At 54.3% G+C, this 17,220-nt stretch overlaps 1 protein-coding gene across 1 annotated transcript; it reads left to right on the top strand.

The window, feature by feature from the left end:
* Positions 1 to 6,905: 6,905 nt before the first annotated feature.
* Positions 6,906 to 14,956, top strand: CA7 (carbonic anhydrase 7; the record flags this gene model as incomplete). Its single annotated transcript, XM_082677516.1, has 7 exons — positions 6,906 to 6,945; positions 9,514 to 9,711; positions 12,549 to 12,667; positions 13,392 to 13,487; positions 13,589 to 13,651; positions 14,179 to 14,334; positions 14,834 to 14,956. The coding sequence occupies 7 exons, from the start codon at positions 6,906 to 6,908 to the stop codon at positions 14,954 to 14,956; spliced, it is 795 nt and encodes a 264-aa protein (XP_082533642.1).
* Positions 14,957 to 17,220: the final 2,264 nt, after the last annotated feature.

Here is a 17,220-nt window from a genome sequence, read left to right on the forward strand (position 1 = left end):
TCGCTGCAGCTGCTTCCTGCGCGCTGCCCGCAGGGGGCGCCTCCACTGCACTGCGCACGCGTCGCCTGTACGCCAGGCGTGTGCGGCCAAAGCTCAGACTCCCCGGCGGGTAATCTAGTCCTCCCCAGTGCACCAGCCCCTCTAGTCCGCCAGTCCGAGAATATGTACGCAGTAGCTGTGGGGAACTCGAGCTTTGGAATCAGGCAGATTTAGATTTTAACCACTTACTGGTTGTGAGATCTGCTCTTTACCGCTCATATCCTCAGTTTGTTCCTCTGTGCAATGGGGATAAATGAGCCTCCTTCACAGAGTTCTATTAGTCTTTAATGAGATTTTGAATACACAGAACAAGACTCACATAAAATCATGTCTGAATAATAACTTTCATTATTATGATCATTATTATTCACCCATTTCTTCCATCCTGTCATTCAACAAGCTCACACTAGGGCAGGTTTCCAATCACAAAGCTAGCTGCTCCTGGATGCAGATGCAAAGAGGAATAAGTCTGGGGCTCTGTTCTAGGGGAGTTCATTGTCCCAAGACAGGAGAGGGACAGTAAACGAGTACTCACCAGACAATGTGAAGCTGGGGAGCTGAGAGGTGGGCAGAGGAACTCCACCCACTCCCCCTCTCCAGGAATGTTTCACGTGGTGTGGGCAAAGTAGAATGTTTTAAGCAGAAGGAACAGCAGGTGTCATCCCTGGGAGGCAGAGAAAGCATGACAGGCTGAAGCACTAAACTTTGGTGTGGTGTGGAGTTAGGTGAAGGGTAGGGAGTGGTCAGGGGAAGTTTGAGGGACAGCAGGGACCAGGTCACGAGGACTGAGAAGAGAACATAAAAGCAAGGTGGAATTTAAAGCCCTCCACTTCCTGAAAAGAAACATCCCTTTGGGGATGGGTGCCAAAGAAGGGGATTACCCCGTGAGGAAGGGGGAGAGAAAGGAGACTGGAGGGACATGAGGATTCCTTCCTCTCTATCTCCCAGACTCTACAGGCATCTTCAGGTTAATAATTACCTGAAATAAGGTGAAAATGGGCACAGATCTCCACCCCAACCCACCCTGGAATGGGAACAGGGGAAGGGGCACAGTTTGACAGTAATGATGCAGCGATGATGGATGTAATTCCCCCTAGGTGCTGTCTCCAGGATCAGGTGGGGGCACACCCACTCATGACTTCCCTGATCCCTACATAGCACCCATGGAACACAACTGATGGGAAACAGAGGCATGAGACTCTCCCAGTTTGTCATGTGCTTATGCTGTCACATGTCCTCCTTTCGATTGGACAGGTGAAATATAAGGGATAATAAAATACAACCACGGAATGTGGGAAGGTCAAAAGATGACAGGTGAGGGTTCAGTGCAATCATGGACTGCATGAATGAAAACATCCCCAAATTTGGCAGAGGGGAGTCACACTGCCTATGAAGAAATATAGGATTTTGAAAAAGGTTTGTGTTGGTGGTGTCCCGTAAAAAAGATACTTCAGTGTATTATTTTCCTAAAGCGGCTGTAACAAAGTACCACAGACTGGTACAAACTATAGAAATTCATTGTTTCACAGTTCTGAAAGCTGGAAGTCCAAAATCAAAGTGTGCGCAGTATGCTCCTTCTGAAGCTTAAAGGGAAGAACCTGTCCTGGCCTTCCTAGCTTCTGGTGGTTTGCTAGTACTCCTTGGCTTACAGCTGTATGTAGCTCTTCAGTCTCTGCCTGCATCATCATGGATATTCTCCCCTCATGTCTCTGTATTTCTTCTCTTCTTATAAGTCACGTTGGATCAGGGCCCGCCCTAATGACCTCATCTTAACTTGATTATATCTACAAAAACCATATTTCCAAATAAGATTACATTCAAAAGTCCTGGGGGTTAGGACTTCAACAACTTTGGGGGGATCTAATTCAACCCATAACAGCATGTAAAGGTGCCTGTGATGGAGCCATGGCGGTTGACCAGACACAAACCCTGCCATCTGGGAACTCAGGGCACCTCACAAGTTCTTCCTATTATAGAAGACAGGGAATCAAAGGTATCAGACCAGGAAACAAAGGCTGCATTCATTTAGACCATTGGTTTTCTAAGTGAGGCCCTGGTCCAGAAGCATCAATATCACCTGTGAACTTGTTAGAAGTGCAAATTCTCAGGCCCCATTCCAGACCTGCTGAAACAGAAACTCTGGAGTGAGGCCTCGGAAACTTTTAAGAAGCTCTCCTGGTGATCCTGATGCATGCTCAAGTTTGAGAACCACCAACCTAGGCCAATCTCCCACTGAACAGGTGGGAAAACTGAGCCCCCAAATCCCTATACAACCCCTGTTTACTGAGTACTCATATGCCAGGCAGGCCCTTGACACGCATCACCATTCTGTGCTCATTGTACTCACCCAATGCAATAGATACTACTGTTTACCCCATTTTATACCCAAGAGAGCAGACACTTGGAGAGGTGAGTAAAATTCCAAATTCTCACAGCTATTATAAGGTGGCACAGGGATTAGAAACAAACACCCCTACAGATCCAGCCAGACCCAGCTTAGGTCTATTATTTTACCCATCCTGGTTGGTCTCAGCTGGAGCAGACAGGATACTTGGGCTTCCAGGAAGTTTGGGGCTACCTCTGCCCTGGAAGAGGTTATAATCTGTGGGAAACCAGCCAGGAAGAATGAATCACAACCTAGGACACACTCCCAGGCCTTAGCCACTAGCCCTCCCTACCTGACCTTATCTATCCCAGCCCTTCTCATCCTGGTGCTCATTGGCCAATCTCTTGCCTCTTTCCTCCACCCCTCGGCTGAGAAAACTGGGTCTGTAATGTTCACAATTGTATCACCCATGCCTGGCTCAGCCCTTCGCATCTAATAAGTCTTCAATAAATGCTTTGAATGAAAGAATAAATTTCTAAAACTATTTCCACCATACCTTCTACATTTTAAAATGCCTTACCTACAATGTGTACCTCATCTTATTTGGTTATACCACTTTCCCAGGGAAATCATCAGACACACACACAAAGATGGATAAATAAGGATGTCCACTGCAGTGCATTTACAATTGTGAAAACTGGAAATAATCCACATACTAGAGCACTGTGCAATTAGTAAGTGTCAAGTTCTCCAAGACTGATGACACAGGGAAACGCTTATCATAGGGCATGAAGTGAAAAAAAAAAAAAACTGGTCCCAAAGCTCCACATATGATTCCGATTGTCTTTTAAGTACTACTAATAAATATGGAAAAAGCCCGGCAGCATGGTCACTACAATGTTAACAGCGGTGATTCTTGGGTGGTAATATGACCAGTGATTTTAGTTTTCTTTACTATGCTTTTCTGATTCTCCCAAATTTTCTACAATAAATAGGTGCTACCACTGTAACTGGAAAAGGAATGTTCGGTTTAAATGTGCCCAAACAAGCTAAGGAGAAGGGGAAAGAACAGAGGTCTGAGAGTACATGCTTGGTTCCAGGACACTCACAGATATCACCTCACCTGACCATCCTATTAGCCCTCTCGATTCTCTATTCCCATCTGATAGGTTGGAAAACAGGTGCAGGACTTCCCTGGTGGTGCAGTGGTTGAGAATCCACCTGCCAATGCAGGGGACACGGGCTCGATCCCTAGTCCGGGAAGATCCCACATGCCGCGGAGCAACTAAGCCCGTGCGCCACACACAACTACTGAGCCTGTGCTCTAGAGCCCGCGAGCCACAACGACTGAAGCCCGTGCACCTAGAGCCCGTGCTCCACAACAAGAGAAGCCACCGCAATGCGAAGCCCGTGCACCCCAATGAAGAGTAGCCCCCGCTCTCCACAGCTAGAGAAAGCCCACGTGCAGCAATGAAGACCCAATGCAGCCAAAAATAAATAAATTTTTTAAAAAACAAAAAACAACCCACAATAAGCTGTAATTTTGATCTTAGAGTCTCTAGGTCTTCGGTCTGGCCCGTTGGCCATGTGCACAACACACAGTGAAGAGCAGGCAAGATTCTGCCTGTTGGTGCAGCACTGGACAACTGTTGTCTCAACCAATGTTCACAGGGATCCCATGAGGTGGTCAGGGCTGGGATGATGCCCTAATCACCTCATTGTTATAGAGAAGAGAGACTTGTAACTTTGAGAGGGGAAGTGAGATCTGGTCAAGTTCGCAATGAATGAGGTGTGGCTGTGCAATCTGCTCCTGCCCTCCTTCCCCAGCCCTTCCTTATGGCTCACACATCCCTGCCCTCCCTCTCTGCCAGAAACAGCAAAATCCAGGAGGCCACTGATGCCAGTGAGACCAAAGAGTAAACTCCAGAGCAGTGAAATCAATTCAGCTTTAAAGACGGCACGTAATTGAGACAGGAGGTGCCTGAATGGGGGCACAGTCTTTCCCAAGTTGACCTGAGTGGGCTGCGGGGAAACTGGAGCTTCACCTGAGACAGGCAGACTCCAACAGCTCCTCTTACCTACCTGAGTTCCCAGTTCTCCAGCACCCAGAGAAAATTGCCAAAGACAGGATATAGGAAGGAAAGAATTGGATCAACTTTTATCTGGTTGTTAAAGAGGCAATACTTTAATTCTTTCAAAAGGAGTAGGCAGTAAAGAGTGTCCCTCCCACCCCCATTCCGCACCCTCCCCCACCCTTCGGGGCTCCCAGTCTCCACCCTGGAGGGAAACACTCTCCCCAGCTTCTCTTAAGTCACTGTGAAGAGAGTCTCGCATATATACACAAATGACAATCAAATTTAAAATCCACTTCCTCCCCTCTCCTGGTGATTTTAGACATGCTGAATAAGGGACTCAGCAGCCCTGGGTTTTCATTCTTGCTCAGTTGCTCACAGTACAGCCTAACTCAACTTCTCTGAGCCTTGCTTTCCTCATCTGTAAAGTGGGGTTGCTGTGCGGATGAAACTGGATTCAAAACTAAGTAATCCCAACATTTTTAGCACTATAAATAAACATGGAAATGTCTTCTGGGTCACAGTGAGGGGGAAGTAGGTCAATGAAGTAGACACATTTGGGCCCATCCCCAGGCCCTGAAAGTGTTGCAACTCCCCCAGGAGAAGAGTGGCTGGCTCTTCTGGGAGATGAACAGAGACTGCAGTCCTCACTCTGAAGCTAGTCTTTGTCTTCTTGGTCTAAGGATGACATTTCTGGTTCGGAGACCTGGGACCTTGACAAGGTTGCATGCCCTGTCACATGCCAGTCTTGGGCGCCACCCCCTACATGCTTATTATGATGCCCTGCCCCCCTGCCCTAGGGTCAGATTTCTATTAAGGGCCCCTTCCAGCTCTTGGGTCAGGGAGGAGCATCTAGGCAGTGTTGGGAAGTCACTGACTGACCTTGGCCCAGCGACCAGTTGTCCCTTGATCTCCACAACTCTACTTGGGGACCTGAGGGGTTCAGGGCCTGGAAGAGGGAAACCAAGACAGCCACACAGATATAGGGGAGCCTGGCAGACAAGATGGTACATTCCTTCACAAGGTCAGCCAACAACAGGGCCTGAAATAGTCTCCTCTGGTAGAGGTCAGACCAGCAGACATTTCACAAATGGCCCTTCAACTCTGGTTGGGTACAAGCCCCTGGGTGGGATCAGTTGTCTGTCCTTCTATCCACTCATCTGTTTGTCTTCCCAAAACTGCCTGCTGCGGCCTAGCCAGAGACAAGCCCTATCCTTGGCATAAGGCCACATCCTCAGATGAGTCGGATTGGGCCGGCTGGAGCCCGTGGGTGGAAGACAGAGGACGTCCCAGGTGGAGGGCACAGCAAGGACCAGGCCTTGTGGGTGGGAAAATGTTGGGCCAAGGCAGATACTGAGATTGAGTGCAGGGTGGAGGCCCTGAGCTCCCAGCAGGTGTGCCAAAGGTCATGGAGAGGCAAGGAAAGGAGGGACAAACAGCGGGCTGTAGAGGAATAGGCAAAGAGACCCGGACAGAGGAGGAAGCCGGGAAGAGAAGGAGAGGGTGGAGGCAAGGCCTCAGACTTAGTTCCATGGGAAAGCCAGCTGGTGTCTGTGGGTCTGTCTGTCTTAATGACCAGTGGTTAAAGCCCAAACTCCCCACTCCCCCTTTGAGGCTCCGGTTCTGCCTGAGGCCTCCTCCTAGCCCAGGGCTCCCAGATCCCAACCACAGGACCCCTTTGCCCCCCAGCACCAAGGGGAAGTAGTAAAGAGCACAAGAGCCTAGGAGTGAGACAAACTAAGAGTAAATCCCTCACTCTCTGGCTAGATGACCTCGGGCAAGTCACTTCACCCCTCTGGGCCTCAGTCTCCTGTTCTGTGAAATAGGGCTAATGCAAGGACCACCCATTGTTGTAGGGAAGCTGAGAGGGTTAGATGACAGGAAGGACCCAAAGCTTGGCCCAGAACTTGCCAGTGTCTGGCAAACAGGGGAAGCTCCAGTTCTGGACACCTGATGGTCAGTGCAATCTGCAGTTTAAAAGGGTCCCAGTCCAAGAGGACTCAGGGCCCAGAGCCCAGGTCTCTGGTGGTGGGATTTACTGCCCAGTGACAAGCCTGGGGAATAGATGGGATGTGGAGAAACAGAGGCCGCCCTCAGCATTGGCCGTTTCTCCTGCCCCAGAGCCTGTACACGGGCTGGAGGTAAGGAGGGAGAGTGCTCCGACCAGGGCCAGAGTGGGGATGGGGCTGGGGTTTAGGTCCCCTTGACCGCCCCCCACCCACCCCCCGCATCTCGCATCTCAACTCGGGGCTCAACTGGCCTGAGGGCGGGTGGGCGAGGGCGGGGCAGGGCCGGCCCCTCTCGCCCTGCTGGGGGGGGGTGGGGGGCGGGTCGCCTGGGAACTGCTCCTCCCGCCTGCCGCCGCTTTAAGAGGCTGCTCCGCGGCAGCGAGCGGGGCCGGAGCCGCAGTCCGAGCGAGCAGAACTGAGCCGAGCCGGCAGGTGCACGGCTGCGGGGACGGCAACAGCATGACCGGCCACCACGGCTGGGGCTACGGCCACAACGACGGTAGGCGCAGACCCCGGCCGGCCCCCACCCGCTGGGACTCGCTCCTGACCCTCGCGCCCAGCCGGGTTTGCGGGACCCTCAAGCCCCCTATCCTCTAGGCGGGACCGGGATCCCTCTCCCATCCGTCCCCCAGAACCCGGCCCACCCGCCCGGCCCGAGCCCTGCCTCCCCCCGCACCTGGCGCAAAGTCCGCGCTGCACCCCGGCCGGCCCCGCCGCCGGCGAGCCACCCCGCGGCCGAACGCGTCCAGCCGCCTCTTCCGCGCAGCCCCTGACGGCCCCGCACGCTCTGACCCGGGCCGGGACACTCACTCATCGCCGGAGTGCGCAGCGGGTGAAGGTAGCCCAGGGCAGCGGGGGGCGGTCCCGGCGGAGCGCTGTGCGCGGTGTCTGTGCGGGGAGCGCGCACGCGTGTGTGCCGGGACCTCCGGCGAGCTGGGCTCCCCGTGGGCAAGGGCGCGGTGTCCTGCGCAGAGAGTTTCCCGGTCGAAGCGTCCGAGCTTTCGAGTCGGCAGGTATGTGAAGGAAGGGAGCATCTGGGGGCTCACGGATGTGTCTGGGTGTCTGCCTCGGGCAGGGTGTTTGAGCACGTCCAGGTGTGAGGCATGGGAGCCCGTGGCCCACACCAGCCTCCTGGTCTGACCGGGAGAATAGCTCCTCGATCCTGCCTCAGTTTACTTAAGATGCAGAGGAAGGGAGAAGAGGCAGACGGTGAGAGCCAGAAGGCTCGAGTGTGAGACTGGGGCAAGTCAGTTCCTTTTGGGCTATTTCTTACCAAACTGGGGTCGGGGTGTGGGATAAGGGTTTCTTGCTTTTCCCGAGATGAACAATGAGGAGCCAAGATCCAGGCTGCCAGGATGAAACCCAGGCAAGGCAGGTGGGGTGGGGAGAAGCGGAAGTGCTGGTGGGAGGAACGCCCCCGTCCCACTCATCTGAGGAGAGACAGGCACTCTGTGAGGGTGGGCGGGGGTCCTAGGCTACAAAGTCTGGGGGTTTGGAGGTTACAATGGGCCAGAAGGAGTTAGGGAGGTGCTGTGGTGTCTCTGGCCCCTCTGGGACCCCAAGCACACAGGAGAATATTCTGGAGGGGAGAACCCCAAATCTAGACATGCAAAAGCTAGAAAGAGACTTTCAGAAAAAGGCAACAGAGATCAGCAGAGGTGTAGAGAGAGGCAGAGAAGGGGCAGGTTGACACGACCCATAGAAGATCCTCTTCCCCCCCAGCACCTGCTCCCAGCCAGCTTCAGGGTGCTTCCCCCTGACTCCAGCCTTCTTGCTGGTCCTGCCCACCAGCACTGCATCCAGTATCCCAATAGGCCTGCCCCATAGCTGGCCACCCTGAAGCTGCTGCCCCTCGCCCAGTCCTGGGCCATCCAGTTTAGTTGAGATGAGGGAGGAAAAGACAGAGGATGAAGGTGCCGGCATGCAGCATGCTCACAGGACTTCAAAAATAACCCAGTGGGTCTGGGCCATGATTCTGAGTCATCCACTGGGGACACAGTTTTGTCGGCACCTGCTGCTGTTTTCTCAGGAAAACTTAAGAAGCCAAAAACGGGGAGAAGCACCAGCCGGCAATAGCTCTAAAAATAGGCTGCATCTCAGGATGTTCCCCGGGGAGATGCCGAGCCTCTCGGCTGCAGATGGAGTCTCTGGGAGGCAGGTGGTGGGTGCTCGTGGGTGTGCATGCAGGTGTGTGTGCGTGTGTGTGCGTGTGTGTATGTGTGTGCACGAGCATGTGTTTTGCTGTAGTCTCTTAGTGCAGACCTGGGTTTGCAACAGGGGATAGCTGTGTGTGAGGGTGCATATGTGTGTGTCAGAGGTAGTTGGCAGGGCTATGTGTTTGTACACATGTGTTACTGGGCCTGATGGCTCTGGGTGCGGTGAGCTCAGGTCACTGTGCATATATGTGTGCACACGTGAAAGTCTCCCCGGACCTGCACATGTCTGGGGAGGGCAGCTGGGGGCAATGCATGCACACACTGTGTATTTATACCAGTGCCCAAGTGTGTGCGCGCACATGCGCCAGTGGCCCTCAGTTCCTTCATCTGTGAAATGGGGATCATGCTCGTTTCTACTTCACGAGGCTGGTATGAGGAGCAAATTCATGTCACAGAGCCAAAGCGAGGTTGATGTGAACTTTTGTTGTCATTTTCACAAACACCAACTCGAACTTGGCCAAAGTGCAGGAAGAGGCCAGATACCTGGTAGGGTCAGGTAAGGGAGTTCGGGAGCCCGGGGACCTCTCTAAGCAATACTGCCTGTCGGGGAGGACCCACTACCCCAAACTGCCCCTGAGCCTGTAGCTTTTTTGTGCTGCCTTCCATGCACTACCTCTCTGGGCCTCCTATCAGCTCTGGGTGGAGAGTTTTAGTGAGGCCATTTCGCAGACAAGGAAATGGAGGCTGAGAGGGGAAGTGGCAGAGCTGGGATTGGAGCTCCAGACTTCATGGCTCCAAAGCAGGGGCTAATCTCTGAAAGGACAGCACGGAGACCATCCCCTACAGGTGCCCTCAGTCTGCAGCCCAGAGATTCAGGTTGGCCTGAGTCCTTGCCCTCTCCCCATCTGCAGGCCCCTCACACTGGCACAAGCTGTATCCCATTGCCCGGGGAGACCGCCAGTCACCAATCAATATCGTATCCAGAAAGGCTGTGTACTCGCCCAGCCTGAGGACATTGGATCTTTCCTATGAGTCCTGCACGTCCCTCAGCATCGCCAACAATGGCCACTCTGTCCAAGTGGACTTCAATGACAGTGATGACCGAAGTGGTAAGTGGCCCTTATGGTGATGTTTGCCGGACCCTGGTACCCTTCCCCCTGGGATCCTAACCTGTTTCGGGCAGGCTCAGGAGGGGCAACGTGCTGTGGTAGGGAAGGAAGGCTGCACTTCTCCCCAGCTGTGAAGCCTTAGGCTGAGCCTCAGTCTCCTGATGCATAGGGTGGGAGCATTAGGACCCTATTTTCCTCCCTAGGATCATAGAGAGGAGAAACGAAAAACTGAAGTGATGTTTGTCGTGCTGGCATATAGCAGATGCTCAAGAAATGCTAATTCTCTTTCTTCTCTTTCAGTTGTGCTTTAGGTCAGGTTTGTTTTCACTCCCTGCCCCATCACTGAGCTGCTGTGTGGCCTAAGGCCAAACCCTCCTCTCTGTGTGATCTGGCCAAGCCCAGCAGAGAGAGAACGGAAATAAAATGTTCAGTGTGCCAGGCCCCTTGCCAAGGTCACAGGCAGTTCTTTTATTCTTCTCAAGAACCTACCTCTAAGTTGGGCAAGTAGAGACTCACTGAGCTGGGGAGGGCCAGAACCAGCCTGCTCCCACTCCGAAGGTCTTTTCTCCAACCCACCTACAGCTTCAAGATCCCAACCGTCCTGGACAAAAGAGAGGCCAGTGGGAACTTGTAGCAGCTCCTTCCAAGGTCTCTTTGCCCTGGGATTAGAGTTCGGGTTCCTTCATGATAAATTCTTGGACGGAAGCCTCGGGAGTGCTCCTTAGTAAAGGGATTTTTGTCCTTATGACCAGGCCTGTGAGGGATGAAGTGGGGTAAGGAGGGAACCTGCTAAAGTTTCTTATGTAAGGAAGTGACTGGTACTTTGCCCCTCTGTCGCCTCCCCCAACCCCCCCATACGCACAATGAAAGCACTCAGGGAAACTTAAGTTTCAAATAGAAAATCAAAGGGCAGAGAAGGGGAGGAAAGCCAGATAGGAATGATCTTAGTTGCTTAACTCTGAGTTCCCTGGTAGGCTAGGGAAAAGGGGAAAGAGGATCAGTTATAGTTCTTGTTGCAGAAGGTAGGAAATCCAACAGATCCTCAGAAGAGAGACACAGCATTCTTGGTACTGAATTCTAAGAAAAGCCTCCCACCCAGAACTTTGGGGAGGGACATGGAGCTCTTGATGACCTTAGATCACAGTTTATGAAGGAGCAGTTTTCAAATGGTTGGATCTTCTGAACAGCCTTCAGAGGGCACTGAGGGCTCAATTCAGACATCAATAGCTCAGTGAAGGCCACTCTTGGCAGGCGAAGGCCCAAGGAAACATTCCTCTGGACCACTGATCCAGGGGCTCACTTTCTGACTTGGTTTGGGTTCCGTCCCCTATCAGAATGCCCAGGCCTGAGGGGTAGGGGACCAGTAGGAAGAAAGTAGGCTTGGGAGTGAGACAGTTGGGTCTCTGCCACTCCCCAGCTGTGTGACCTTGGGCAGGATACCTACCTTTCTGAGCCTCAGTCCCACGTCTGGCCAAGGGGGTAACAGGTAACAATGTGTCCCCCTCTAGGTCACTGTGGGGATTAATGTCTGCAGACTGCTGAACACATAGGAAGTACACAGTGAATGGCAGTGTGTTCTATGGTCAGGATGGAGAGAGGAGGCTAAGGGAGCCAAGCTCAAGGTTTAGGGAGGCAGTTCACTCCCTAAGAGACTGCACTGTGGAGTCCCAGGTGGGTCATGCTCAGAAGAGTGGGCCCTCCCAGCCCATAGCAGGGAGCTCAGCCTGCAGGTCTGTCTACTCCTGCCTCCCCAGGATGGAGCAGCCTGACTGGGCCTGTGGGCCCTGGCCCACAGCCATCACCCCCAGGCTCAGTCAACCACCCAGCATTGCCATGGACAGGCCCCGCTTCTCAGATGAGGCAGGACAGCAAGAATGGGCCTCTGGGCTGTCCCATGGTCCTCCTCCTTGAAGGGCCCACGGGGGGCAAGGCCCTGCCCTGGTCACCCGTCCTCAAGGGGCCTAGTGGAACTCTGAGCCCAGGGCCGTCACCTGATCCAGGAGCTCACATTCTGCTCTGGCTGGGGCTCCCTCCACTGCCAGATCTCTTTCAGCTGGAAATTCAATCAGTCCCAGGAGGCCTTGTGAGTGGCCCCAGCTCGCCAGGTATCAGAGTGGGAAATTCACAAAACCAGCATAAGTGGGGCTTGCCAAAGAGGGCATGAAGGAGGGACATTGGAGGTACCTAGGCCTGACCATCAGAGTGGGGACCCTTAGGAGCTGGCCTCTAGACATCAGGTCCTGGGGATCCTCCAGGTTCTGGGGAGGCAGCACGACCTGGTGATTAGGGCCTTGGGCTCTGAACTTATATGAAGTAGATGCAGGCTTATATCCTAGCTCAGTGCCTTGCTGTGTGACCTTGGGCAAATGCCTTGCCCTCTCTGTGCCTCAGTTCCTCCTTTATAAAATAGAAATAATAATAGGTTTTGTCTTTCATAAGCTACTATGAGGACTAAAGAAAAGAATTTTTCCGACCCAGTTCTGGGTCAGGGCTCCAGACCTGGGAGGTCTATTGTTAGTGATAATCGGGGCCTGAGAGGCAAAGTCCCAGCTTCCACTCGAAACTGGGCAAGAGTGGGGAGGATCCAGATGGAGAGATATACCCACTCAGTGTACCAGACTCCTCTGTCACCTACAGGGCTCCAGGATTTCTGCCCTGGCCCAGCTAAGGGCATAGGGAACTGGGCGGGGACTGATCCAAGTCCACTTAGAGCAAGGAATGTTGCAAATGAAAAGTTTATCCCTCTCCTGAGCACTGCCCTGATATTGGCGCTGCTGTCTGCGGGCGGTGTGGGCTCTCTCACAGCAATTGCTACACACTGCCCTTCTCCCCCGCAGTGGTGACTGGGGGCCCCCTGGATGGGCCCTACCGGCTCAGGCAGCTCCATTTCCACTGGGGCAAGAAGCACAGTGAGGGCTCAGAGCACACGGTGGACGGCAAGTCATTCCCCAGCGAAGTAAGACCCTCCTCTACCTGAATCCCTTTACCACTTGGGGAAGAGTTGGGGACTGGGGAGCCAGGGTCTTGACAGTTGCCTGGTGTGGGGTACTGGAGAGAGTGAAGTCACTCGGGGACCTTTGGGAGAGACGCCCTTCACCTGTAGTTCAGGTCTTCCACCTGAACTCTGCCTACTGTCGTCCTGATCTGTGTGTCCAGAAGGAATTTTATGACGGACAAATCCAGTCCCACCACAGCCTTACTAACAACCCTTCAAGGATTAAGCCTGGCATTCAAGGCCCTGCATGAACTGGCCTTGCCTGGCCTCATCTCCCTTGACCTCTTCCCATACTGACCTGCATGTGATGAATCCCCTGCCCACACCTGGCTCTTTCGTATCTCCAGGCTGCTGTTCTTTCAGCCTGGAATACCTTGTCCCAAGAGTTCCATCTGATAACCCCCTTCTTATTCTTTGGACTCAGCTGCAGGCTTCACTTCCTCAGGGAGGTGTCACACTGGATAGTCATTATCTGTTTCACAGTTCACGGAGGGCAGGGCCTGATCTCTTTGGTCCCTTGGGGCTCAGAAAAGGGTCAGGCCCAGAACAGGGTAAATGCTATCTGTGGCCCGCCCCTCCCGCAGAGGGGCCAGGAGTCCGGTGGGAGTGAGGGAAGCCTGGCTCTGAGCTCCCATGGCCCCTGGGAGGCACTAAGCACTGGCCTGGCCTGTCGTTGCCCCTGTAGCTGCACCTGGTTCATTGGAATGCCAAGAAGTACAGCACCTTTGGGGAGGCGGCCTCAGCACCCGATGGCCTGGCTGTGGTTGGTGTCTTCCTGGAGGTGAGGGGGTTACCTGGGCCCAGAAGGCCGTGGGAGGCCTGGTACCACCCCTAGTTCCAGAACACAGTGAGATCTGGCCTCACACTACTTCTCCCTGACAGACGGGGGACGAGCACCCCAGCATGAACCGTCTGACAGATGCACTCTACATGGTTCGGTTTAAGGTGAGACCAGGGGTCCATGCTCTTGATCTACAGCAGCCTGGTGGGGAGGAAGGAAGAGGCTAGATCATGGAGTGGGCCCATCCACTCCTCCATCCTGGCAGCAAACCCTGGCAGAGGTGAAGGGTGCAGGTCAGCACCTGTGGTGCCCTGCAACTGACTCCTCGTCATCAGGGTCCATGGCCCCACTGAATGCCCAGCGTGAAGTCTGGTTGGGCATAGGATTGATAAGATGCCTGTCACATTAATGGTTCTCTGACCAGCAGCGCCATTAAGTTCTGTTGAAGGCAAGGGAGAGAACATGGTGCCCAAAGAGCTTTAGGAACCACAGCTTTTACATACAAGGGAATGGGTGGAGAGGGCCAGCCAGGCTGGAATATAGCCTCTGGGATCACAGACATCTGGCCACAATTTGCATCAATGGGCCAAGGAGAAGCCTAAATCCTATTGACAGAAATGGGTGGGGAGGGTGTTGGTCTCATCCTGTTGGGAGGTCTTTGCTGACTCCTGGGTCCCCCACCCTGCCCCAGGGCACCAAGGCCCAGTTCAGCTGCTTCAACCCCAAGTACCTCCTGCCTGCCAGCCGGCACTACTGGACCTACCCTGGCTCCCTGACAACACCCCCACTGACCGAGAGTGTCACCTGGATTGTGCTCCGGGAGCCCATCAGCATCTCTGAGAGGCAGGTGAGCCCTCCCAGAGTACCAGACGGAAGGATGCGACACTCAGGCACACCTGGGCAGTGTGACTCTCCCAACCAGCAGCCCACAGCCTGTGGTCCCACCATCAAGGCTCCCATCTTTTGCTAATAAATGTTTCAATTCTTGGGTGGGAGTCAGCTTGGTTGTTAGTTATTAGGACCTGGACACAGACTAGGAGAGATCCCTGGATCCTGGGACCACCCCTAGTGTGTTAGAATCTGAATGCTGCATTTGCTGATGATTCTTAGCTAGACAGGAACTGGAACTAGGTGGAGCAGGGTCCAGGTTCAGAGGCTCTTTAGTGAGTAAGTAACTGAGGTTGGGTTCCCAAAGGAGAAATGAGTGGGGAGAAGTAGGGACAAGCCCTAGGGGGAAGAGGAGAGAGGGGCAGAACTGGCTGGGCAGGGTATGCCAGATGTTGTGTCTGGGATCAGAGAGGACCACAGCGCCCCCATTCTGCACTGAGTATCTCTTCTGCCTTAAGATGGAGAAATTCCGGAGCCTGCTTTTCACCACAGAGGAGGATGAGAGGATCCACATGGTGAACAACTTCCGGCCGCCACAGCCACTGAAGGGCCGTGTGGTCAAGGCCTCCTTCTGGGCCTGAGCTGCCTACCTGCCCAGCCGGCCACTGAAGCACCATCTTCCCAAGGGCTTCCATGTCAGCAGACACCAAACCATCCAAGGCTCCCTGCCTAGGGCTGCTGTGGACCCCACTTCAGCTGGCTTGCTCCTTGGCCACCTGGAGGCTTCTCGATGGGACCCTCAAGTCGGGGGACACCTTTCAGCTGCCCTGGGGACAGGAAGGACAGGAGCTGAGCATGGTCCAAGCCTAAGGCTGCCTCTGCTCTCCAACACCCAAAGGCCCCTGGGAACCTCCTCTTGTCTTCCCCGCTGGCAATGGCAGCAGCCCCACCCTGAGCTCACACTGTGATGGATGAGACCAAACTCTCCAGGGCAGGCAGCTGGCATTGCCAGAAAGACTCAAGCAATAATTAGAAGTGGGCAGAGCTGCCCTCTCGGTGTTACCTCTTCTGCAGGCCTCCGCCATGCACGCACCTCACTGCCAGGCCATTAAAATCAGGACCCAGCCTGCTGGAGGTGACATGACCTTCTCCCTCCAGCCACCTGCCGCCATAGGCAGGCACTGGCTACAGCTTACGGAGTATCTCCCTTCGTCCCCACCCAGCCACCAAAGCCACCTACATGACAGTCCATCCATGCACTGATTAATAAATTCATGCATTCATGCAACAAATACCCGTTGAGTGCCTGTGTTCTGTCAAGTGCTGTTCCAGGCATCGGGGAGGCCATGGTGATGAGTCAAGCACAGGATGTTGAAAGGGCCGTGGGCACCGAACAGGTGAGGGTGATACAGACGGCGGGGCAGGGGCCGTGGGGGCAGAGAAAAGGGGGAGCCTACTTCCCCCACCCTGAGCTCACACTGTGATGTCCTCATCTGGTGAAGAAATTAAATTCCAACCGGTATTCCAAGGCAGAGAGAAGGGAACAGCATGTTTGAGCTCAGGGAAGAGCAGGTGTGCCGGCTCCCAGGTGAGAGCCCAGGGTGTCTGTGGAACAGAGAAGAACAAGTGGGGCTGGAGCCCTGGGGGGAGGGCCTGGGACTCTCTCCCAAGGCTAATGAGAGTCAGGAAGGATCTGGAGTAGAGGAGGGGCAGGGGCAGATGTGCAAAGGCTGGGAGATCCCTGTAGAGTGTGAGTTGGCAGGTAGGACTGGCAGCAAGAGAAGGTGGTGGCCAGTGGCCAGGAGAAAGAATACAGGGTGGTGGAGGCCGGGAGAAGGGGGCTGGATGAGAGAGACCTAGGAGGTGGAGCCCAAAGATAGCATTTGGCTCTCTGTGAGGGTGGAGGGGAGTGCAGGGTGTGTCCCTGGGCGGAGACAGAGGACAGGAAAGCCTGGGCAGCAGCAGACCAGGATGGACACACAGCTTTTGCGGGGCCCTGAGAGGAGTGCTAGGAAGCTCTGGGGTGTTGGTGTCTGAGCCGAGGAGAGAGGTGGAGGGTAGAGGGGTCTGCTTTGGAGCATCTCCACTCAAGGTGGTGGGTGAGGCCGAGGGGAGGGAGGGGGAGGGTGCTCAGCGAGAGAAGGGACCCAGGATCTAGCACAGAACCAGCGCACGACCCTGCGGAGGATCTGCTCAGAGGGAAAGCCGCAGAGGGGCACCTGAGATACCTAGGTATCTAGGGGCACTGGGGGCTGCTGAGGAGTCTGAGGCAGGGCTGGGGCTGGGGTGAGGCAAGTGATCTCTTAGGGTGCAAAATTTAAGGAGGCACACACCCTCAGGCCCCGACCCTGCATTTGTATGACGCTGAGGGTGCGTGTCTCCTTAAATGTGCACCATAAGTGCCTCGCTGGACTCACCGTAGTCCCAGCCCAAGTCCAGAAGGTTTAGAGACCCAGCCATCACTGTGCCCCATGAGCCAGGACAGGGGCAAGTGGTGGACAGTGAGGGGGCTGAGGAGTGAGGGGAAGTAAAACCGGGACAGCAAATGTATACGTGTGGTTGTGAAGGGGAAGAAAGTGATAGCTGAGGGGGCACAGGGTCGAGGCTTTTGGAAAGATGGGCCGGTGGTGTGTCTGAACATCCTTGGGAAGGAGGCCAAGCTGCAGGTACCAGCGGGGCTAGGGGCACATCGGTCTACTCACTTTGGCCACAGCTCCTGTCATTGTCACTATACCAGAAGGGCACTCCAGGGTCATGGGACACTTCTGGGTTTGGGGTGAGGCCACGAGGAGAGAGTAGAATTAGGCCTTAGACTTCTAGCTTCGAGACCAGGGAGGCAGGCAAGGGAGAGGCTTGCTCTGTTGACTCCCCCCTTCCATTCTCATGCTCAGGGCAAACCTGTCCC

This window comes from Grampus griseus (genome assembly GCF_964374135.1).
Source record: "Grampus griseus genome assembly, chromosome: 19".
Taxonomy (NCBI): Eukaryota; Metazoa; Chordata; class Mammalia; order Artiodactyla; family Delphinidae; genus Grampus; species Grampus griseus.